Source organism: Colias croceus, chromosome 6, assembly GCF_905220415.1.
Source record: "Colias croceus chromosome 6, ilColCroc2.1".
Lineage (NCBI taxonomy): Eukaryota > Metazoa > Arthropoda > Insecta > Lepidoptera > Pieridae > Colias > Colias croceus.
Genome location: NC_059542.1, coordinates 2,804,728 through 2,829,958, shown reverse-complemented (window position 1 = coordinate 2,829,958; position 25,231 = coordinate 2,804,728). Strand labels below are relative to the sequence as shown.

At 34.3% G+C, this 25,231-nt stretch overlaps 3 protein-coding genes across 3 annotated transcripts in view; 2 read left to right on the top strand and 1 right to left on the bottom strand.

Moving 5' to 3' along the window:
• The window catches only part of LOC123692826 (protocadherin-like wing polarity protein stan), a 136,570-nt gene extending 127,291 nt beyond the window's left edge, over positions 1–9,279 (top strand). The window contains exons 44-55 of the mRNA XM_045637624.1: positions 1,122–1,268; positions 1,676–1,873; positions 2,326–2,418; positions 2,554–2,667; positions 3,059–3,183; positions 4,024–4,188; positions 4,420–4,518; positions 4,764–4,956; positions 5,324–5,712; positions 6,087–6,158; positions 7,104–7,158; positions 8,129–9,279. Coding sequence (XP_045493580.1) covers positions 1,122–1,268; positions 1,676–1,873; positions 2,326–2,418; positions 2,554–2,667; positions 3,059–3,183; positions 4,024–4,188; positions 4,420–4,518; positions 4,764–4,956; positions 5,324–5,712; positions 6,087–6,158; positions 7,104–7,158; positions 8,129–8,168 — 1,690 coding nt within the window. The 3' untranslated portion in view covers positions 8,169–9,279. The remainder of the gene's footprint in view (positions 1–1,121; positions 1,269–1,675; positions 1,874–2,325; positions 2,419–2,553; positions 2,668–3,058; positions 3,184–4,023; positions 4,189–4,419; positions 4,519–4,763; positions 4,957–5,323; positions 5,713–6,086; positions 6,159–7,103; positions 7,159–8,128) is intronic.
• Positions 9,280–14,147: 4,868 nt separating this feature from the next.
• Positions 14,148–17,796, bottom strand: LOC123692693 (V-type proton ATPase 21 kDa proteolipid subunit). The gene is made up of 2 exons (XM_045637467.1): positions 17,017–17,796; positions 14,148–15,201 (listed from the first exon to the last, which is right to left on the bottom strand). Exon 1 carries the CDS (start codon positions 17,660–17,662, stop codon positions 17,045–17,047), a length of 618 nt encoding a protein of 205 aa, XP_045493423.1. The 5' UTR covers positions 17,663–17,796; the 3' UTR covers positions 14,148–15,201; positions 17,017–17,044.
• Positions 17,797–19,646: 1,850 nt separating this feature from the next.
• On the top strand, positions 19,647–24,241 carry LOC123692539 (protein dispatched). The gene is made up of 2 exons (XM_045637294.1): positions 19,647–23,273; positions 23,313–24,241. The coding sequence occupies exon 1, from the start codon at positions 19,920–19,922 to the stop codon at positions 23,244–23,246; it is 3,327 nt and encodes a 1,108-aa protein (XP_045493250.1). The 5' UTR covers positions 19,647–19,919; the 3' UTR covers positions 23,247–23,273; positions 23,313–24,241.
• Positions 24,242–25,231: the final 990 nt, after the last annotated feature.

Sequence of the window (25,231 nt, the reverse complement as noted above, 5' to 3'; positions counted from 1 at the left end):
ACCCCATCACTTTCATCCAGCGTTCTTTTTACGTGACGCGTACTGTAGGTAAGTAGGTAATACATATAAATGCGAAAGTTTGTGAGGATGTGTGTGTGTGTGTGTGTGTGTTTGTTACTCTTTCACGCAAATACTACTGAACTGATTCCAATGAAATTTAGCACACATATAGAGGGTAACTTTGATTAACACATAGGATAGATTTTATCCCGGAAATCCCACGGTAACGGGAACTATGCGGGTTTTTCTTTGAAAACGCGGGCGAAGCCGCGGGCGGAAGGCTAGTGATGAAAATTTTGAACGTGTGTTTATTTCGTTTCGATCATAGAATGGTGGAAATATATTATTATGTCAGTAAATGTTCAAAATAAATAAAGCATTGAAAACAAACAGCATGGGCTTATTATTATTTATTACTTATTAAAAATATACATATACCTTCTCGACATCATTAAAAAAATATATTTTTTAAACTCCGCTACTGTAATGAACTGACATTTTAGAAATTATTAAATGTTTAAAAATATCTTATAAATGTAAATTTATAAAGAACTAGCTTCCGCCCGCGACTCCGTCCGCGCGGATGTCGGTCTTTGCGTGGATGGTTTATTTCTCCATTTTGAGTAACTCGGACAATGACATCTTATAAATATCTATTGGACCCAAATACGGCTAGGTCTATAATAATACGCAACGTGTGTTCGCGGTACCTACTACAGAACAACGTCTATGGATAACTGAAAAATTGAGATTAATTTTTTTTCTACGTATTTTTCCAGGATAAAAAGTATCCTATTTTACGCCCAGGATAATAAGGTATAATTATACCAAGTTTCATCGGAATCGAACCGGTAGTTTTCACGTGATGTCTTCACATACAGACAGACAGACAGACAGACAGACAGACAAAAATTTTTTTAATCACATATTTGGGTTTGGTATCGATCCAGTAACACCCCCTGCTAGTTATTTTTTCAATATTTTCAATGTACAGAATTGACCCTTCTACAGATTTATTATATATGTATAGAATAGATAGAATGCCATAAAATCAAAAATAAGAAATTTAAAAAATCTTCGACCTTTAAGAATAAGTTGCATAATTAATATCTCATACGCAGTTGCTGGGTGAGCTGTCACGAAGCAGTAGTATGGTGGGTGGTAGTACCGGCGGGCGCGTACGCGCTGGCCGCCGTCGTACTGCTTGCGGGCGCCACGCGTGCTGCCTTCACTGTACGAGACCATGTTATTGGCTTTGGGAATCTGAGGTGAGTAACAATCATTACATGTTGTCTTTTTTGTTGTTGAATTGCTGTTTTTTATATTTATCTCGATTCTTTTATATTTAAATCCTTTTTTTTAAGTTTATAAATATTTGAAGTGAAACTTCTTTATCGGAGTTGGAAAAAAATTTGGTGTAACATATTTTCGTTACGCGTGACACTTTTCCGTTACGCGCCATCTTTTTCTTATCCCTACCACGCGTGATTCGACGTATTTCTGTAAAGTTGCATATAGTAAATTAATTTTTGAAAAATAAGGTCATAAAGAAGTTTCACTTCTTACGTGTGTACACTAGTACACGCACACATATTTTTTTTACTGCTAAACAGCCCATTTAAGTGTGATAAACTGGATAGCGTCATAAATTATTTATTTATTTCTTTTCCCATAGGATGTTACTCGCCGTGAGCATAATCTGCCTGCCCCTCCTGTGTGGTGCGTGGGCAAGTGCGCTGATCCTGGGCAGCGAGGCGGGCGGGCGGCGCGCGGCGCTGAGCTCGCTGCTGGCGGCCGCCGTCGCGCTGCACGCCGCGGCCGCCGCGCTCGGGTACATCGCGTTCAACGTGCGCGTGCGGGACAACCTCAAGCGGTGAGTGTGTGACGTCACTCGCGGCAAGTGAGTGAGTGACCTCACTCGCCATGAGCGAGACAGGAGCTTATAGCGCTTCGTACAATACGCTGACGAGTGAGTGACATCACTCGCAGTGAGCATCTGCGTGTCGCTGTGCACGTGGCGTGAGTGAACGCCCTCAACCAGAACAGTCAGGCAGAATAGAGGATTTATATTAAACTGGCTGTAGCACGCAGTTTCGCCAATGTATTAAAAGTAAATTTCCATGCGAATAATATTTTCTCTAATCTCCTAACCTTCCCCGGCCTTAAAAATATATCATAAAATCGCTTTACCATAAAATCGTTTGTTTTGCGATGCAAAAGACAAATAAACGAACATACTTTCGCAGTTATTATTTCCACAGCAGTCCTAACAAAATATAGCAATATACATTGTGATTTATGCAAAAACTTTATACTATTCAACAGGTCGGTACTTAGATGTCTTGGAAAGAAAGTTCCGCTCGCTGATACTTCAGTTATCATCAGCACTAGTGCACAAAATCTATCACATACAAACCGGTAAGCATTCTATAATTCTTAAATAAAAAAAATGTATTTTTGAAGATTATTAACCAACTTTTTTTTCTATAATCTTATGCATTAGAACCTCTTTTTTTGAAATCGGTTCAAAAATATTCGTTTATTTTTTATCAGATCTTCACTGGCATACCACAGTGGTACGGAAGCACGGCAACTCCGTAACATTGGTATTTCAGCATCTTCTACAACGTCTCGATCAACTACGAAGACTAGCTCTAGTCCTTACAGGTGAGTGAAAGTGATAGACATACACACTACTGCTAAGTGCCCTTACGCACTAGCGGTTAACCGCGGGGGCGGCTAACCGCGCGGTTAGCCGCTTTCCCATTTTAATATGCAACCGCTTATATGATTAGTGCGCAATCATAAGCGGTTGCATATTAAAATGGGAAAGCGGCTAACCGCGCGGTTAACCGCCCCCGCGGTTAACCGCTAGTGCGTAAGGGCACTAAGCTTTTATGATCTTATATTGAAATGTAAATACTTTTTTACACACAAACAGGTTCTCTGTTAATTTAGGTCAGACACTTAACCCAATAATAAAACGTTGTTTCATTGATTAAACGATAATTTACGATATCACAGATTCCTTTAATATTTTTTTATGATTTATGTTCAGTAGAAGCGATGGCCAACTGCGCCATACAAGCACGTCGACTTCAAACTACAACACTAGCGCCAGTGACATGCCGGCTTACTTGAGAGGCTTTGATTCATCTCTGCATCATAGCAAGAGGAAAGATGGTACGCGTTGCTTTTTCTAGTAATTTTAATATTTTGGTCCTTCGAGTTTGATAATTTTTATTTTCATTTCTTATGTACTGTGTGTTCTTATGTATATAAATATGCTTTTCGAACACAAGCTCAAACATTTATTTATTCAATTAAATTTAGACTTCTGCTAGCAGAATTATCATCAATTCCAAACAGCAAAAAGAAACGGAAAGAAATTCCGCAGTTGCTCTTTTAAAATCGTTTCAATTTAAAGTTTTGACTTTTTTATTGATATTTCTGATAGTTATAGATTTAGAAGATTTTTTCTCATTTTATTTGTTACTAGCTTACCGCCCGCGCCTTCGCCCGCTTTGTCTAAAACCTTATAAATTATAAAATACTAAAACCTTCCTCTTGAATCACTCTATCTATTAAAAAAAACCGCATCAAAATCGGTTGCGTAGTTTTAAAGATTTAAGCATACAAAGGGACATAGGGACATAGAGAGCGACTTTGTTTTATACTATGTACTATGTAGTGATGTGTCTCTTCATCGCGTTATCTCAGGAATGGTAACTCTTGGGAAAAAAATCATAGAAACCATTTTTGTAGAGAATTATATAAGATTATAAGATCTAGAAATTTGATTTAAAGCCTTTTTTATAAAATTTATAGTTTTCGAGAAAAACTGAAAAATCTGAAATTTTGACCTTTGACCCCGAATAACTTTTGAAGCACACGTGGGATAAATGGGGATTTTTCAATTTTTATTTGTTATGGTACACTCCAGCTCCAATTATCCTTATTTCAATACTATTTTCAAGCTTAATTTGACCGGATTAATAATTTTATCCATTTTTCCTTTAGAAGATCGTCGCCGCCGTCGCAAGGACGCGGAGCCCACGTCCCACGGCACAGAGAACACGGACAGCGACAGCGAGGCCAGCGCGCGGAGCCTCGAGCTCGCGTCCAGCCACTCGTCGGACGATGACGAGACCAGCACCAGACGGTCTTCCCACCCGCCCTCTGCTACTAGTTAGTTTATTATAAATATTAAACGGTTTTGACATTTCTTTTTTCAAAAATTAAAAAAAAATCTTTTTTTCTTGGAAATCTTGTCTATGGATGTGTAATAATTAAATGATTTGTGTTATTAAAAGTTGTTTGTAATTTGTAATTTCAAAAATCCTTTGCCAAATTACAAATTGCAATCGATTTTTATGTATTTGTCTATTACATATGTATAATAATTTATTTCTACAACAGGAGAGCGTGGCAGTAGTGCGGGCAACAGCTTCCTTCCCAACATCACGGAGGGCGCGCCGCTGGGAACGCCGTCACGGTGGCCACAACATATGAGAGAAGGTATACAATTTCATAATTCGGACATAATTTCATATAAGATAGCTGTACAATTTCGTATTTTATAGAAAAAAATACACAAACGTAACTCGTGTACACGAATTACTTTTGGGTAGTTGCGTTCAAGACTTTAATCGTATTTTTTTTTAAAATTGCCATGTATCCAATGTATATTTCGCTTGGTTCGTTCGAACGTGTATATCAATTAACATACCACTTCTATACCACACATAATCTTTATCCCACAGGAGAATCCCGCGACTCGCACAACCCGCACGAGTCCCGTGAGTGGTCGGACTCGCGGTCCCCAGTAGCTCTTCCCGACCCCGACCTCACGTCCGACGTGTTCTTGCGCTCACGGCTCAAGCCCTCCATACTGGAGAACGTGCACGACACATATGTGGCGAGTGTGGACGCGTCGAGACTGCCGCTGGATAATAGGTATGTAGCACAACTCGCACGAGTCCCGTGAGTCACATAACTCGAGCAACTTACACGAGTCCCACAACTTGCAGGAGACCCGTGAGTGCACAACTCGCACGAGTACCGCAAGTCCCGCGACTGGTACTTAATAACATGCACTAGCTAGCGCGGATACGTTGCGTCTACTACATATATACTAATCTTAAGTATAGGTGCTTTTGTAAAAAAAATGAATATTTTCATTTATAAAAGACCAAGGTATGGAAAGAACATACGCATTAGGTAATACTGTAACCACCACACGTTGCGCTACGTTAAAGTACCTAAAATATTGTGATGGCATTATCTTAACAACAAACTATTTTACCAAAAACTTTCTCTCCAGATACGGCATGATGGAAGACGAGCTAATGTATGGGGTGCTCCCCACCGAAACTGACAAACAGACTCCCTACGATCCTTCCTACCCCCTATCGCCCAATCTGTACCGTCTCCCATACGGTTCCAAGACCTATCTCTCCTCTAGAACATCAGACTATGGGTATAGTCCTACCAAATACTTAAACACAGACGTATACGGCTCCCGCGACGGAACTCATGAAGGATACGCAAGGGAGCACGAAGGATATCCAAGGGATTTCAGGGATTCGGGAATAGCGACTATGCTGAAGAACGATTATCAAAGGAAAATGGAGTATGGGGAGTACGCGGATAGGATGTCTGACGGATCGGAAAAACACCACCCGCATGATAAATATCACTTCCCGTATACTGGTAAGTTTTTCAGCTAGCTAGTTAACTAGTCAAATTTTGTGAAAAAGTCTTATTTGTACAACTAAGTATACAAAAAACTTTGTATTTAGGCTATAGCGAAAAATTGTTTTTTTTTTTTTTTGTGTAAAAATGTTTATTAGCATACAATTTGATCAAAAAAGACAGAGTGAATCACGTGTGTTGTTTCTTTTCACGTAACAGTAATTGTTGAGAAGCTTATAATGCTTTTGAATTATTCATTGAATAAATAGTGGAGTGAGTGAGTGTAATGAGAATTTTTTTTTTATCGTCAAATATTCTTTAAAATATTATGTCCACTCTTTATTCAATTTAAATAAAATGTATTGTTTTGTTTATATTCCGCTTTGCTTTAGCTGAGGAGGACCACATAAACATGCGCGGCATCAACCACTCGCCGCAAGTCCCTAGTAGTGATAGTAACGCAGGTAAACTACACTGCTTTTTATTTCATTTGCATTTTTGTGTGTTTTTTAGTTCATGTTTGACACATGTATAATTATATTGTTTCTTTTTTTATTTGCTTGTTTAACTGGCAACATCATTATAACCAATTAATGTATAGTTGAACCACAGTATTACAATATTATTTCCTACAGTAAGGAATCGCCTTTGATGTCGCGCGATGCCGCCGCCAGCGTAGGTACTTACGCTGCCACACGAAAATACGCTAGGGTTGCAACAAATGGGAAATAAAACAATTGTGATTATTAATATTATGTATTATGATGAAATCATTTATTCATATTTCATATGTACATTCAAAATAATTGCGATTATTAAATCTGATGTAATTATTTGTTCATAAATATATAATTACAGATATTGCACTGCTAAATATTATTTACGTGGACACTTTATTTTTGGATGTTCTTAATTGTATATTATAACATTTAATTAAGTAATGCATTCGCATTGGGATGTACAATCTGATTAGGAAATAATGAGGACAACATATACATAGCTTTGATTTTAATTCAACAGATACAATTAATACAATCTTTCTGAAATATTGTTTCCTTCTGGGATTTCAATGTAGATTTACATCCGTAAACGGAACAGTTTGTGCGCGCCATAACAGAATATGTAAGTACCTATGTATAATAAAATTATTACACAAAAAATACGACTGCGTCGTCCTTTCGCGATAGGTAAAGCAATCTCAGCGTGATTGCTTTACGCGGCCCGCGTCGCCCGACCCCCGCCAGTTCCCCTCCGTTTCTCTGCACAAGTACATTCGTCGCACTACTGTAGGAAATATGGTAATACTGTGGTTGAACTCTGAAATTATATTGTACGACTAAAGTTTAGTTGATTTCTAGAATACCACCATGTGTATTTTTAGTAATAATTATATAAATGATGTGATACAGCTGACGGTCAACAACAAATGGGAGCGCCCCTAGCGAGCATGGGGGAAACTAGCGAGTGAGTAACCTTTGTTGTCTATGCCTGTCTAACTTTAAATTAAGAACAAAATACTTCACCTTATATAACAATAAAACACCGGTTAACTCAACTACATAATATGTTTCAAAATTTATCAGACATCACTTCTCATTCATTTTTATACAAATTTAACTTAACGAGATTCCATAGATCTAATTTTTTTATTTCAAAGTATAACTTATTTGGGCCAATTTTGCATGTAATGTTGATACGTGCACTTATTTTGCACAGTTACAAACTTTTCCACATTAAAAAGGAGATACTTAGAACATTTTTCTTCAGAAGAACAACAAATGAACACAGTAAAATAATAATTGCTATCTAAACAGTTAGGTATATAACTACCGTTATTAACATTGAAATAATTATATATAATTTTATTCTACTTAATACCACTTTCAAACTGTAAAAGTAATTTTGTTTTACTGTGCCTAATTTTAAAATCTTTTACAATTATAAATTATCACTAGATGGTGGCGGTTATATGAGAAACACTCTTTATAAAATCATCTTTTGCTTTGCTAACTGGTGGTGCTACCGTGCTCAAAATCATCTATATTCACCATAGGGATGAGGTAATATTTTTTTTATTATGCATGACTTGTTTTTAAATAATTCTTGAAGGAATCTTTAGCATGGAGGCATGAGGGAATTGTCATTTAAAATGACGCAGCGGATTTGGCAACATAATTGACAAAAGTACAAATGGTCGCTGATTGGAAAAGATTGGTCGGACTTGTTTAAAAGAATACAAAATTTCTAATGTGTTAATTATCGTCACTATTGGCTTCACATATTCAAAAACATAGCATGGTAATCAAAAATATCTATTTACTATTTAACTTACTGTGACCTCTTTACCCTAATTATTTTTATGGTTATAAAATTATTAACTAATTGTTCCAATATCCACCAACTTATATTTATTTACTTCATTTATCTGTTATAGGAAATCTACTACTGAAGACGACGCTGAAACAAGAGTATAAGACTACATAGTACAAGATTTCCAATGAATCTCAATTATTTTAGTAATTTATTTGTATTTTGTACACATAATGCATTAATTTTAATAATATTAGTTACAAATAATTATTTTAGCTATCATTTTTAAAGACTGTCGCAATATCCCCACGGACACTGCCATAGTGTATGTCTAGCTTAATTAGTGTCTATTGTTTATGGTTATAAAAAAGTTGCTGCTAAGAAAATTATTAACATTTTTTTTAAGATCATCTAAAAACAATTTTATTGGAATTTGAAAATATTTATCGAATCAAATTATATAAATTAAAATTATATTATAATTATTATGTTAATATCCAAAGTCAAATGTGTAAATAATTTTAATGCTAAGTATTATAAGTGTAAAGATAAGCTATTTTTGTATAAGACACCAAAAGATAGATAATGTTTAGTAACAGGTTCACCTTAGGCACTTGTAGTATAATAATTATTATTGTATAACATCGAGCATCACAACATACAATCAAGTCTATAATTGTATTAAAAGTATTCAAATAATAGTTTTCTATTACTCTTTCTTTGTATATAATTACGTAAATAGGAGTGTTGTGTGCATTTTTAACGTTTTACGAAGAGTCCACCTATTTTGTAAATACTTAGACTTTTACACATTGTAGAAATAAATTAAATAGGTAAATATTAAAAGCTTTATTTATGTAGTATGAATAATTTTGCCATAGTAGTTGAGTCGGTAGTACCTATAATAAGAACATTATGTACTCTCTATTTTATAATATTATTAGAGAGAGATATTAAAATTATCATTGCTTTAGCATTGATTTTAAGTATCTACAAAAAATTATATGTGAGAACTTGGTGAGAACTAATTTTGATACTATTTGGCCTGCTCAAGTATTCGAATTCTATAATATTTATTTGAATGTGAGAATATTCAACGTATGCTTTTATTGCGCTGGCAAGAAATATTGCTCTTTCGAACTTCTTTTGAAAGTTTTAAACAATCCTCTAAAATTGTTAGCATAATAATTACCTACGTACCTACACTATCTCTCTGAAATTGTTTTAGAGGTACAAATACACATTCCATTTTTTATAAAAATAAATATTTTATTGCTAAAATTTGGTTGTTTTATTTAACTTTCTTTATTTCCTTCTACCGTATTAGTAAATACAAGGGCGGATCCAACTGGTGTCGTGACGCCCTTACCGCCCTAACCCGGGGCCAGGTCCACGACTTAACCATTTTTACTAGGTAATTTTGAGATATTTCCACGCTACTGGACCTAAATTGAAAATAATGTTGCCAGTAGCTTTCTTAAGCTACGTAGGTACGTACGATCGATCTATAATATAAAAATGAGTCGCCAAATGTGTTGGTAAGCGCAAAAGTCGAGAACGGCTGAACCGATTTCAATAATTATTTTTAAAGAAAGAAGAAGAAAGAAAGAAAGATTCTTCTTTCTTTAAATTATTTTTCATAACATTCCTTGAAGTACGAGGTTGGTTCTTATGGAGCGCAAACTTAAACATCTACCACGGGCGAAGCCGGGGCAGACCGCTAGTTATTTATAATAATATCCCGTTCTTGTCCATGGTCAACTTGGGCGGAGCCGAAGAAACCGGCTAGTATCTAATATCTCTAGATCGTGAAGGAGTTTGTACAGTGTACACCACAAACTACATTACATTAATAAAATTATACCTTGGCCGACGGATCCTGGGTTCGACTCCCGGTCACAACAAACAAACAAAAAATTTCAAAGTCTGACAAGACATAAAAGGCTTGTTCGTAAATATAATAATCGATCAGTGAGATTAATGCATTTGCCCCATACCCAAACCCAAGGGGATACGGGAATGCACTTTTGAAGGAATAAATAAATAAATATTTCAGGACAATTTTCACACACGGCACGCTGATCTCTTACCTACTAAGCTTTCGCTTGTGTTATGGAAACCAAATGGCTGATAAACATACATATATAATTTTAAATAAATACATAGTTATATACTTAGATAATTAACACCCAGAAACAGAGCAAACATAAATATTCATCACACAAATATTTGCACCGGGTCGGAATCGAACCCACCACCTCTGGCTAGGAAGGCAGGGGCACTACCAACCAAGCCAACCGGTCAGTCAGTAACAGTACATATCTGTTTGTTCAAATTTTTAAGCACGTGACATTATTTATGCTTTTTATCAGCATAGGGGAAACTTGCCTAATTCGTACCACTTAAGGAGAACCTCAAAAATTTTGGAAATGAACAATGATACACAGTTATTTATATTAAGTAATTATAATTTCACTAATGTTCTATTAGTATTTCAACAAAAAATAACATATATCTTATAAACTTCTGAGAAATAAACAATTTTCAAAAACTTAAAAAAAGTACGATTTAAGACCATTCATCTTAAATCGTACTAGTATATTCTTAAATCGTACTTTGAGATCCTATCATTGGTTTACAGTCTTAAAAATCACAATCTTAATAATCTTCTCCTCTTTTTCTTAATTTTAATGCACCTAGATTAATTCTTATTAATACAGCGGATGGTCTTTGCCAAATCCTGACAGTCATCGCAGTAATAACATTTTGTTTTTTTAGTTGTCCCTGCACATAGCTCATGTAGGTAATTGTGAAGTATGGGTAGGTACCCATACTTCACAATTACCGCATTTAACCTCCTGAGACCCAGGATTTTTTTTTCTTTCTTTTTTAATAAAAATTAGCTGTATCTGTTCTAATGCAATTATAGATATTCAAAAAAATGGAAAAAAAAATCTTTTGTGGAAAACTTGGATTTTCTTTATGTCATTTATATATTACAGGGGGTCCCAGTTCCAAGTGGAATAAGTTTATGAAAATGAAGAAAAACTACATGTTTTCTTAGTTATTTCATATTTTTTAACTTGAATCTAAATATTCATTATTCTATTCATTGTTCTGTGTCTATTTTTTGTACCTTGGTTCAAAGAAAGGTATTTTTAAGGGTGAGAAACGACCAGTTCAAGTATTTTGCACCGGCGCGGCGGTGTATTTATGTTGTCACGTCCACCCCTAGGTCTTATTTCTAATCCATCCTCTCGGTCAGCCTCCTCTAATGCTTGGTCCACGTCATGTGTGTCCCCGATATGGTCTGCCGACAACTGAAGATGACATACATAGTTACGATTCTGTTTTGACATGACTCATAATCTTTGGATGAAAGGAAGAAGAATCATTTTCTGGTATTTGGGAGGCGTCATCGGTATCATTTGGGGGATTATCTTCATCTCAAACATTTATTTATCAATTAGACTTCTTCTAAAAGCACTTTTGAAACGTCATAACAGTATTAACGTTTACCACCGATTCGGAAAGCAGTATCTATGGAGAAGAACCGGCAAGAAACTCCATAGGTCCATCATTTACACAGGTCAATATTTGACTCATACAGGTGTTGGTAGACCTCAGTATCTTATCATCCTTGAAAATTATACTAAAATCTGTAACATAAACTGAGGAATGTCATATAGGTAATACATGGGGCCCTTGTAACCTGTTATCAATTTGGCAAGAATTGAGACCAAATGTCTTACCAGTATGACATAAAAGAAAACATTCATATTTTTCACAAGTTTTAGATTTATTTTACAAAATAACTATTGCGGTTGCAGAAATAATATGTATTATAATTAGAAATACAAAGATATACTGCAATATACATATGGTTCCACTAGAAATGTAAGATAACTGACCACGTGTTTGCCGTCGCACAGCCGCCGTCAACTTCGAAATGAGATTACTTCAAATCACTGTCACTTATAAAACCAAAAACCGTTTAGTATAGCGGATGACATACCACTACATCGATTTGAGGTATTATTCCCGCATATACGCAAAAGATGGCGTTGAAATATTTTTTTATTGTCTATGTAATATATATATGACCGCAGGCCCCAGGAGGTTAATCATGTTTTCTTTAACGTCTTCTTGACATATTTTGCAATACCAACTGTCATTTTCATCTTGTTCTTGTTTCTTTTTCTTGTTTCCTTTTTGAGGTGTTTTCGTTCGTTCGTACAGGTACGTTTTAAGAAGTTGCTGCGAGTACGAAATAGGCACAAGTATCAAAAGAATTTCAAATTTGCCGCAAAAAAAACTGTCAACGAACAAGCCGGCTTTACTATGTGAAATATATTCACAAATATACGCATAAATATAAAATAAACAGTTAAACAACTTATGAACGGTATACTTGGAAGACAGTTCTTGTGAAGTGTGCGAAAAAATTACTCAAAAAGTAAGAAAAAACTTACTTGATAAATATTTTAGTCGGGAGCAACGTAACAGGTATTTATTTGTCACATGGCAATATGGCCGACTATTATTGACATTTTATGCCACCAGAGGCGCTGGTAACTATTACCCTATTACCCAAGCCGAGATATAGACGAGGTACGATTTAAGCGCAGGTACGAATTATGCAAGTTTACCCTAATACATAATATTATGTAATACCTACAACAATAGTTAGGTGTATTAGTATAGCGTGAAGCGTCAAATGTGTGGGTGACGACGCGGACGGTATTATAATAATTTATATTATAGGATTTGATCTCAAATCAAATGCACTATTAAACCAAATTATTACATAAATATCAAACGATGAAATAAATATTTAAATCTGTTCAATAGTTCCTGAGATTATCACATTCAAACAAACTTTTCAACTTGATATGAAGTAAGTATGAATAACTACTTCTGACGATTCCAATACCTAAGTCATTTAATTCTTATGAGACATTTGTAAAGGTACTTAACAGGAGTGAGCAATTTATAGAAGACTTGAATGATGTCCACCGTTCCAAGAACCAAAATAATTTTAGTTCAAAAATGAATAAGTAACTCTTAACTTTGAAAAAGTATTTTTTACGGACATTTGTAAAGGTACTTAACAGGAGTGAGCAATTTATACAAGACTTGAAGTTGCATTAACTCCACCGTTCCAAGTTCTAAAATAATTTAAGTTTGTTCAAAAATGAATGACAGTTAACTTTTGAAAAAGTATTTTATACCTATTGTTGCCCACTCTGCTTTTACTCAGTAAATTTATATCTGAAAAGGCTTACAATTATTATTTCTAATCTTTAGAGATTGGATGAGTAGTCATATTATCATCCACAAAAACGGCGCAGTAAAATCGCAGGTGTATAGTTCAGGATACATCGCCCATTTTTGCAAGTGACTACTATCAAGCTGATTTTCCGTTTGTAGCTTTACCACTCTCGATTGTGGTAGCTAACAGAGATAACAAGGATCAAAATTTTTGATTTGATGGTTCTCAAATATTTATTACGCAATTTGTAGGACAATATGTCTGTTGAATTATATAAACATTAACTAAGTGAAAACAAAAAAACCAGCTTGTTAGTAATCATTTATGATGACCTCGTTATCGATACACTTTGGAAAGGGGGACTCTTTGAACCAACCATAGATTTTGTAGGACAAAAATTTTTTTTTTCGAATAATTTAGGTAATTATCTTGAGATTGAACAAAAAAAAAATCAGTTAGTAATAAATATTTGAGAACCATCAAATCAAAAATTTTTATCCTTGTTATCTCTGTTAGCTACCACAATCGAGACTTTCGTACACGAAATTATTGGGCGTCTCATCAAAATAAAGCTACAAACGGAAAATTAGCTTGATAGTAGATAGTCACTTGCAAAAATGGGCGATGTATCCTGAACTAGTATTCGATGTTGTTCTTATTTACTCACTCAATGACAGAATTGCAAGGAGAAACTAAAAACGAGTGAACTGTTTATAGAAACACCATTTCTAGACTATAAAAGGACAGTGTAACCCCATATAATTCGACTAAAAATTCAATAGGTAAATCAAATATTCATGAAAAAAAACCACTGTCACGTCACGCAAGGTTACCATTACAAAGATAATAAATAAAAAACACGTAAACCAAATAACTTTTAGCTATTTATTCATCAACATACATAATATCTACATTTGCACAAATATGTTTAACTTATAAACATCAGTAAATCGTTTTTCGACTGATATTAATACTTTTTCGATTTTGTTTTCATACGCCCAAATGGTTTGAGCTTTGCAAGACGATTTCTGCAATCGAGCAGCATTCATGTCGACACCTATAATATATTTTTGTGAATATAAATTTACAATAAATTAGTGTTTTTAAAGTACGAGGAGGCAAACTAATATTTACAAGTGGAAGTCAATAAAAAGAAATAAAGGAGTATATGGGTCGCACGCGAAAATCATAGGCAATTTTTCCCACTAGACACATTTGTAACACTGAAGTTAGAAACAAGATAAACTATTTCAAAAATAGGTCTAATTATTATGACATTGAGTCTAGTTGGAAAAATAATATGCAGAGTCATCTGTTATATAAACTTATATACAGTTATATACCAATCCAAGCTTTCACAAGTTGTAATAAGATTTCATGGAATGTTTAAAGCTTTAAAATGAATAGATACAACAGTGTTTGTGCCTCAATTTACAAGTAGTGAACACTATTATATAAATGAACTATAATGAAGATATCTATAGAAATCACTGTATATCTAGCCATTTCAATATAGCACTGTGATATGGTTTAAACAACACAAGTATATTTGTTATAACGTTGTCTAGAAACACTCCAATACAATCAAGACCTGTTTGCTCAAATATGGGGTCTTAGCTTATTCATATTTTTTGTTCATAATCTCAATATTGTTATCTAGAAACAGCTAAGATGAAAAAATATTTGCTATAGGGAGCTAAGACCAAATATTACACAAACAGTAACCACCAAGATTATTTAAAAAATTAAATACATTAAAAGTTTCACATCAACAAAACAATATTATCAGAAATACACAAGTTCAACACTTAAATATGTAATTCAAGCTTAAAATTGCTTCTTATATAAATATAGCTTCAAGCACTGATGATATTAGGTGTCATTTTGTTGTAGGTTGGGGCGAGATGGTCCAGTGCTCTTGTACACTGAAAACAAATAAATAAATATTATTTGTAAAACATTCAATTAAATAATTATTTAGAGAATTGCATTATACAATTAATTTATTAATGATTGATGATGAATCATAGAATATAAATATCGCCATTAATTTCAAATGTACGATAAACATAAATATGAATGCTTGTGCGGTTGGATGTCATATACACACGTTCAAGCTGAAGATATACTTGTTTTTACCTTTGGTTTTATTGCAGTAAAAGTTAAGAATAAGTTTCCCCTTACATCAATCAAAATCTTAATAAAATAGAATGTACTGTATGGAAAGAATAGAATGTACTCTATTTTAAAGCAGTGTGAACGAGAAAAAATTTAGATCATTCAATCAAACTAGGCTGCTCGCAGGAATTTTGAGATTTTATTTTATCTCTAACTCAAAAGCTTACTGTAAAAATAAAATCCTGTTGTAAATTATATAGGTCAAATATTTTTAAATAAAATTTTAAAATTTTAATTTTGATTATCATTTGTTTCAACGTCCTGGGTTTGATTCCCGGTCGAGACAAAGAAAAAAAATTGCTTGGTCTGGCAGGACACAGAAGGATGACTTTTACCTAAAGAAAATCAATCAGTGATACAGATGTATAATGCATCTGCCCCTTACCCCACTAGGGGACATGGACTTCACTTTTTATGGAAATAAAAAAACATTCCAAAATTGTCTCATAAAATTAGCTAGCCAAAACTAGGTAAACTAAAACTTCAACATCATCGCTAACAATTAGCATTATGAGAATATTCAATGCCAAATTTTTTTTTTTTATTATAAATCATCATGCTCTGACTGTCATGTGACTTATTGTTACTATACAACATCTCTTCTGTAAATAAAAACATATACTTTAGAAGATTTTAATGATACAATTTTGAGCCTTAATGAATTCTATTATTTACATATGTAATCATGAAAGCAATCTGTATAATATAAATATTTATTATAACGCTATAAATTGTACTTTTCTCTGTTCTTAGCATAAAATTATTCACATTCATAAGAAAATTTGTATAAGACAATGTCAATATTACATCAATTAGTTACTCCAGTGCAAAACATAATATATGCAAAGAAAGACCTTTTCACTGTTTAAATATTGGTATTACTAAACCTCAGCCAAAATCAAATTTTGATGATTTTCATTTTATATCTATGATTTTCAATTTGTGAAAGTGAAATAATGCTTAAAAGGCGCTGAAACCACTAAAGACCAAAATTAAGAGCTGACAGTTAACATAAACACATGTAAAATAAATGTTAATTACATGTTTAATATTGAAGGGATGATCTTGCAAGTAAAAAAAAATTGGTTGTTTGTAAAGTAGGTTTACGATCGAGATGTTTACGTGATAATGTCTTATGATGAGATGAGACGCTCGAGATGAGATGGGAGATCGGTCCGTCTCTCTCTCGTTATACCTGCGATCGCACTTGTGAGGTTTTGGTGTGACACAAGTTTCTGAACATGTCACACGACTAAAACGATTTTAAAGACATTATCAGGTCAAAAACAACATGCAGTAAATAGCAATCATGATTGACATGAGTCATTACGGCATTATAGAGTGGATTGTTATATAGATGAGAGCAGCCAAAAATAATCTAAATCTAAATTTTAAATACTTGAACTAGAGCTATTGGGTTAGAGTTAAAATAAAATCTCAAAATTCCAGCGAGCAGCCTAGTTTGATTGGATGATCTAAAATTCTTCTCGTTCACACTGCTTTCAAACAGATTTTATATACCTAGTATAAAAATAAATATTTAATGATAAGGTTATACTTACACATAATACCTATAATGTTCTCTTTAAGTTACTGGTTGCCCATTTTGACTTTTGACGTCATGTAAATGCCGACGATGAGGCCGAAAAGACCAATGGCGGATCCGAAAATCTCAACGATCAGGATCTTGACGAACAGCGCTGCGTTTGCAGCATCAGCCAAGGCAGCACCAGAGCCCACGATACCGACAGCGATACCGCAGAACAGGTTTACTAAGCCCACAGCCAATCCTGCGCCGAACATCACGTATCCAGCCATCCAGTTCTGTTGCTTGATGGTGATATCCAACAGTGGTTCCGTGTATTTCTCCAACATTCCCGACAGTACGATGGCTGTGATGAGTCCATAAATAGCCACGGCTTCGCAGAAAATGACGGAAATCAAGTTCTTGGTCTTAATTCTAGGCGCCTTGACACCACCTCCGACTATGCTCACTCCGGTCGTGTGGATGCCCATCGCTGCGCCGACCACCGAGAACGCCACGGCGAAGGCGATACCCAGGGTTCCCCACATGTAGGGGGAAGTATTCTCCAAGAACCATCCGAAACTTATTTGCTCACCCTTTCCATTGAGAAGATAGTACATAGAAAATATGGGTATCACGATCGCCACCAGCAGCACAAACAGGTAAGTTAGAAAGTATCTCATTTTGGAGATATATTTTTGGTCTATTGGAGCTCCTGAACCTAATAATCCCAATTGGGACGGCCTTTTTTCCTCCAATTCCTACCTTGACAGAAAACTCAAAACGGAGGAGTCTTGTGATCACAAGATGTCAGAGACAAAATTAGGCTTGCCAGATAGAAAAAGAAATAGATCACGACATTAAACCATAAACACACAAACACATTTATTTATCTTCACAAACCAAAATAATCAAATTAAAAAAATTAACAAACTTCCACCCTCCTCAATCCAGCCCAGCTTTGATTGTAATTTTTTGTAAGTTCAAATTTTTATCAATAATTATTATCATAATCGATTGGAAACACAATTGGAAACAAATTCAACACCTCAAAAATCATTAAAATTTATTCAGCCTTTCCTAAGTTAGAATTGTATTTTAGAAACAATATTATAGTTTTAAATATATTTTATTTAAAACCAAGCCAAAAATAGTTGCTAATATTGATTTGACATCAATATTCGTTGCTACAATATTCAATATTTTATCGGCAGATTAACTTTTTGACCATTTCGTAATTTCGTATAAATAAAGTTTGATATTAAAATAAATTTGAATTAAAAAAAAATCATGTATCGTGAGAACTTAAGCTTAGAAATATTTACATAGCTTTTGTAAAAAAAGAATACGGTCTTTGTTGAAATGAGATTAAATTATCACCTGTATTTTAATTTTTTAAGCATAATATCAGAATAGATCTTATTGATCTAAAGGCTATCTAAGGGGCCGTTTCCACCTGCAAGTAAACTCGCGGAAGTCTTGCATGAGTTACTTGCAATATCGTTTACATATCCTGCAATTTATTGCTGCTATAAATGTCGTGCGAGAAGCTCGCGGATCATACTATCGCAACTTATCGCGGAGGTGTTTACACACGATCTTGCGAGTGACGGGATAGGAATTACTGTTACAATTTTTCTATTCTATTTTGTGAAATAAATCGTATACTATAATTTATAATGTGTACTATTTAATGTAAAATGATCTAATGAACTAATGTAAATAATATATTGTTTAAATAATAACTTAGTTAAATTATAAAATTAGATAAGCATAATATAAATATATTGTATGCCAATTTGTTGGTGAATTGTGCGGACATGAAATTTATTATAAAAACTTTGTAACCACAACTCAACACATAAATTTTCATTTCACTTCATTTTCAAAAAATAATCACATTATTCCATCTTAAGATCTCATATAATCCTATTGACTTTATAGTTTCTTCATTCTTCACAAGAGCATTCACGACTCATTAATTTCAAATAAACAAAAATCAAAAGCCATGTGGGCGATACTTGCAGCTTGCTGCGAGATATACGGAACTAGACCGATAAGCTGCGAGAACTGTCGCGAGTAGACGCAGTCATGTTTACACATGCTGTCGCAACTTCTCGCAGGAAGCGCTTGACAAACTGTCGCGACAGAACTTGCAACATAGTTTACACATGCAAGCTGCTGTCAGACAGACTGTCGGACAGTTCTCGCAGAAGTTTACTTGCAGGTGGAAACGGGGCCTTAGGAATAGATACTTAACAAAATATTCTAGAATAAACTGTGTACGGGATACATGGAGACTGGAATCTCATCCACGGTTTATTGTGATATCCATATTATTATTAATATTATAAATGCGAAAGTAACTCTTTCTGTCTGTCTGTTACTCAATCACACCTAAACTACTGAACCAATTTGCATGAAATTTGGCATGGAGATATTTTGATACCCGAGAATGGAGATAGGCTACCTTTTATTGCGAAATATGTACCACGGGCGAAGCCGGGGCGGACCTCTAGTTTTCTATAAATTATCATTCAACAGAATATAGACATAACATGACAATGACATGAAACAATTATTGACATTTGACAACAGTCAAAATTCAGGACTCAACTCATACTCAACTACTCAAGTGTCTCCGCCTCACACACCTGGGTTCACCTGGGTTATTTATATTTTTGTTTTAAAAAAATTGAGTGAAAAATATGGTTAAGGTTGCCGTGGGGCTCTATTCGAATTCTTGATTTCGAACAACGACCAATTTATGCTTTTTTTTAACGTCTTGTGTCTGAATACTTTACAAAAATGTAACAAATAATATTATGCGATGTAACAACGTAACGTAGCTGCAAAAAATTTAAAACTATATTTGTGAGTGAAATCTGCAAAAGAAGATGAAGTAACCAAATATGAAGCCAAGAATATCCAGGTTTAAAAATGTTGTCCGCTTACGCCAGGTTTATAGTGCGTCATTCTTATTTGATCCTTTTCAGTGTAGCTGCCATATCCACAGTGTTAACGATAATACCACTTGTTTGTCACCCATTACCCTCCTTTTCCGATCCGGTGCTTGGATTTGAAACTAGAGGAACCACATTAGCTAACCGTTTTATTGCTTGGGAAAATCTTATAGATGAAACGAGACCGTCCCGAAGATTAGCTGTAAACCCTAAAGAAATTGAAGACCAAATTCGTATGAATCACACCTTTACCAATAGAGTTATTAAAAACAAATCACATTCTGTACACCGACACAAGAAGGGGCGTAATAAGAAGACAAAACAAAATAACAACACTGCCTTTGCAAAAACTTCTTACAATTCTGCTGAAATTAACATCTCAGTCAATCATATTCATTGGAGCTTTGGTAAAAATGTGTCATTTGAAGATGAAGATACTGTTTTCCTTAGAAACCATACTAGAATGCAATGGAAAATTATTAAGGACATGCCAAGTTCACCTGGTATGTATGGACATCATAATTATGCATCTGGTGTATGTGGAGGACCTGTAGCGGACTATGCTCATTTAGTAGTGACAACTGCTGATGGAACATCGCTATTAACATTTGAAAATGTGCAAAATGTGTGTGAATTGCAAAATAAGCTTGTCGAACTGGGTAATGATTTGTATGTCAACTTATGCCAAAGATCAACACGTTCGGAAGAACTTTGCTGTCCAATATGGAGTGTACCAAATTACATTGCTATTATTTCTGGCAAAAACTCATGCGAAAATGTTACAAAAGAAGATGTTGATACAACAGTGCAAGTTCTGAAAAAATGTGCAGGTTATTTCCATAATTTTACTTTAATGTCATCCTGTGAAATGAATCGATGTAGGGTTCCAAAATATTGTGCCCAACATGACGCTGTCTATAATTTACTGTTTTATCTTATAGATTCAGATGCTTTCTCTCCAGAAAATATTACAAACACATTTGTTAAAAATTCAATGTTATTCTTACCTTTACCAACAAGCAGCCCTGTATTGCCGTATTATGAAATACTCGAAAATGCTAATTTATCATGTGATTCTCTTCTTATACCAGCTATGGATTTTGGTTTAAGGAATGCACTTTTTGATCTTTGGATAATTCAAGACACTTGGTTAATAGGTTTGGGTGGCTTGTTTGTACTTATAGGTGTTTGGTTTTATACCAAGTCACTTTTACTTACGATTTTATTATTCATAGCTATAGCATATTCTCTTGGTGTAGCATACTTTTTGTACATTTATGTATTTTCTCTGGAATTTTTTCCATTTATGAATTTATTAGTTATTGTTGTTGTGATAGGTATAGGGGCTGATGATGCATTTATATATGTCAAAGTTTGGACAATGGTTAGTAAGAGATTAATAAGGGATAATATAGTTATTCAGGAAAATGGATTATCTGATATTAAAAATGTTTCCAGTGCTGGCGAAACCATATTGGTACAAATACTTGAGGAAACTCTGAAGCATACTGTTATTGCAATATTAATAACTACTGTAACAACTGCTGTTGCATTTTTTGCGTCATATGTTAGTTATATTCCTGCCATAAACTGTTTTAGTGTTTTTGCTGGTACAACAGTATTAGTCAACTTTTTTCTAATGATGACTTGGTTGCCAGCGTCAGTTTTCATATTAGATGTTAAATTGTATATATCAAGATATGTGTTACTAGGTGTATTTAGGAGGATTATGAATGAAATTGGAGAGGATATCAAAGTAATATTGAATAGATTTATCACAACTTGTATCATGAGATTGCATATAGGTTTAGCAATCATCCTTGGTGCTATAGGAATTTGCAGTATTATTGTAGTATTTTATTATCCAGGTCTGCAGTTGCCAGACACAAAACAGTTTCAACTTTTCCAAACTTCCCATCCCTTTGAAAAATATGATCTCCAATATAGTGATTATTTTATATTTGAAAAGTTTAGTAGAGATATTGGAACTGGTGTGAAAATGCCACTTCGATGGATATGGGGTGTCAAAGCTATTGACAACGGAAATCATATGGACCCTGGATCGAGGGGTAAATTAGTTTTTGACGAAAACTTTAGTATATCTGAGCCTCAATCGCAACTATGGTTGTCCAAATTCTGTAGAAATATAAAGGCTCAACCTTTTTACCAACCGACTTTAGGTCCCTTGTTGCCAAATTGCTTTATTGAAAGCTTTAAAATGTACATGAGTAGACGTTGTTTCGATGCTATCGATAAAATGAATAGAACACCGTGTTGCGAATCTTCGCGTTTTCCATATAAGAAAGATGTTTTTGATCATTGTATCATAAAAGCTATAGAATCACTATATCAAACTCCAGGTGAAATCTTCCTTCCCGGAGTAGCGGGTCCGAAGTTTTTAAGGAGCGCAAATCCACCCACTGTAGCTGCTCTGGTAGTGGAATTTGAAAGTGTTGTCCCCTACTCTATGTCTTACAAGGAAATGAATAAATTCTTTCTTCAAGTAGAAAATTGGACCCAATATGAATTGCAGTCCGCACCGCCAAGTATGAAAGGTGGTTGGTTCATATCCGATTTTCAGTTCTATGACTTACAAAGAACTTTAGCGAGTGGCACAGTCATGGCGCTTTTGCTATCAGCGGCATTGGGGTTTATCGTTTTATTGCCATCAACTTTCAGTTTTGTGGTCAGCATTTGTGCTCTCATTGCAATGGTGTTTTCTTCGACTGTTACAATAGCAATTTTGGTATTGAGCGGGTGGAAATTAAACATTTTGGAAAGTGTTTCTATTTCAACATCAGCAGGTCTTGCTGTCGATTTTAGTTTACACTATGCATTAAGCTATACCAATGCTAATGGTACAAAAGCATCGAGAGTTAAATATGCCTTGTGTACTTCGTCGGGTCCCACAGCAGCTGCCGCATTTACCACAGGCTTAGCTGGCATATTTTTATTGCGATCCAATCTTCTCCCTTACTCGCAAATCGGATTGTTTTTAGCTCTTATTATGTCTGTAAGTTGGTTATATGCTACGTTCTTTTTGTGTTCAATGCTACAACTTCTTGGACGAAACTCATCTAAAGACATTGCAACGGAGGAAAAGAAGTCGGTATCGAGGGTCAGCTCAATTTGTTCTGGAGTACCAAACTTGGAGAGCCACGAACTTGAGCATTTAGCAGATAGTAATCGCACAAATGTAACGCACTCTCAAAGTCCTTCCAATATTAGCGCGACTACAGTGGTGTTACACGAGGAATATGAGAATAGGGTCGAGAAAAATACAGACAACGCAAATAATGACTGAGGTTTTATTTAAGTATTAGTTCTTAATTCTAATTCTATTACCTTCTATTACCTAATTCTATTACTATCTAATTTACAACTTTAAAGTATTATTTCGTAATCAAGAGTATTATATACATTTTTTTACGTTTCCAAACCTGACAATTTATTTAAAGTTAACACCTGCACGATTGTTGTCGGTTGTAGTTAGTTGGTGAGGAAATCAGATTACTTGATTCATTAAGACTTATGTACCTTTATTTATATGTTTGTTGTATTATAATTATTGTGACTTGTATTGCAGTATTATTAGTTTAAATTTTTCAAATTGAAAACTTTGTGACAATAACTATCACATAATAATTCACACACACACGGACAATATAACTCGAAACGAGCTTAGATTCATCACTTGTATTTTGTTATTAACTTAGGGCATGCCATGTAAAGACTTGCTGAATGTAATGTGATAGTTAGCATCAAAACTTGGCAATCTACGTCAATTGAAGAAATAGCTTTTGCTCAATTATGTATTAAACAAGAGAAAAATAATATTTAAATGCACTCATATGTGTAATAATGTTATTACATCTTTTACGTAACGAATGCTTATAAGAATAATATACCAGTGTTCATTGTATTGTATTTTCTTCATTGTAGCTTTTTTAATGTGAATATCTATTTATAAACGTCTGTAAATGTACCACGTTATTTCAAAAATAGAAGTATTTACGTTCAAACGTCCTATGTTGCTTGGAGATTTATACAAATAAGAAATTAGGTATAATAAGTAATATTTTGATGAAATATAACTGTGCCATTTATAGATCTGATAAATAATTTGTTTAGAGCAGCTATAAGACGTATTCTTTAAAAAATAATTTTAAAGATTTCGTATTAAATGTGTAGTGTTTTGATCAAATGTTTATTTTGATAGGAACATAAAGAGTATTATGTGTAATATAAGTAAGTACTTAATGTAAATGAATGTATCATTAAACAAATGTTAATTTTTAATATGTTTTGTTTGAATTTTAGCCATACATTACATATAATATAGCCATAATATTTTTTGCGATAGTTACATAAATGCATAACTACCTTCTTATTTCATTCTAGGTATGACCTGTAAGAAAAAACATACAGCTACGTTCTTTATACAACAATTAATTCCTCTTCTCTCCTCTCTATTGCTAACAAAAATCCTAAATTTCTGTTGAAGTTTTGGGTGTCGGGTGTGGCTTTATCGGTACCTAAGTACTACATGGTACTACTATACAATGGATCACTAATCACTTTTGAATTCGTAGAGTGAAATGATGAAATACAAAAGGAATACAAACAAATAATTAAAATTAAAATGCACATCCGTTGAGCGGATAATAATTTTTGGGATTAATATTATTCAAACAATAATCCATACTAATATCACAGACTAATAATAATATACTACGTATACAACTAATATTATAAATGCGAAAGTAACTCTGTCTGTCTGTTACTCAATCACGCCTAAACTACTGAACCAATTTGCATGAAATTTGGTATGGAGATATTTTGATACCCGAGAAAGGACATAGGCTACCTTTTATTGCGAAATATGTACCACGGGCGAAGCCGGGGCGGACCACTAGTACAAGATAAATGAAACGTTAATATTTGGAGAATCATAAATCATCAATATACAGCTCAGATAGGTGGAAAACAAAAAAAAAAACTTAACTATTATATTATCCCCGCAAATTGCTAATGCGCCTGGCCGCCATTTTGATGACGTAATGATGACGTAATTTCGTGACATTGTACCGTTAGTACCACCCGGCCGGCTTGTGGGTGACGTCATGTGGGTGTTAATTAGACAAGGTTCCAGCGCATTAGCAATTTGCGGGGATTATACTAGATAATAGATTCTTGCCAATCGCGTGGGTAGAGTATGCTTTTTTTAAATTTTAAACAGTTACCGTCGTCGCACACGAGCCACGGACCACAGCCACAAACGCCGCCACG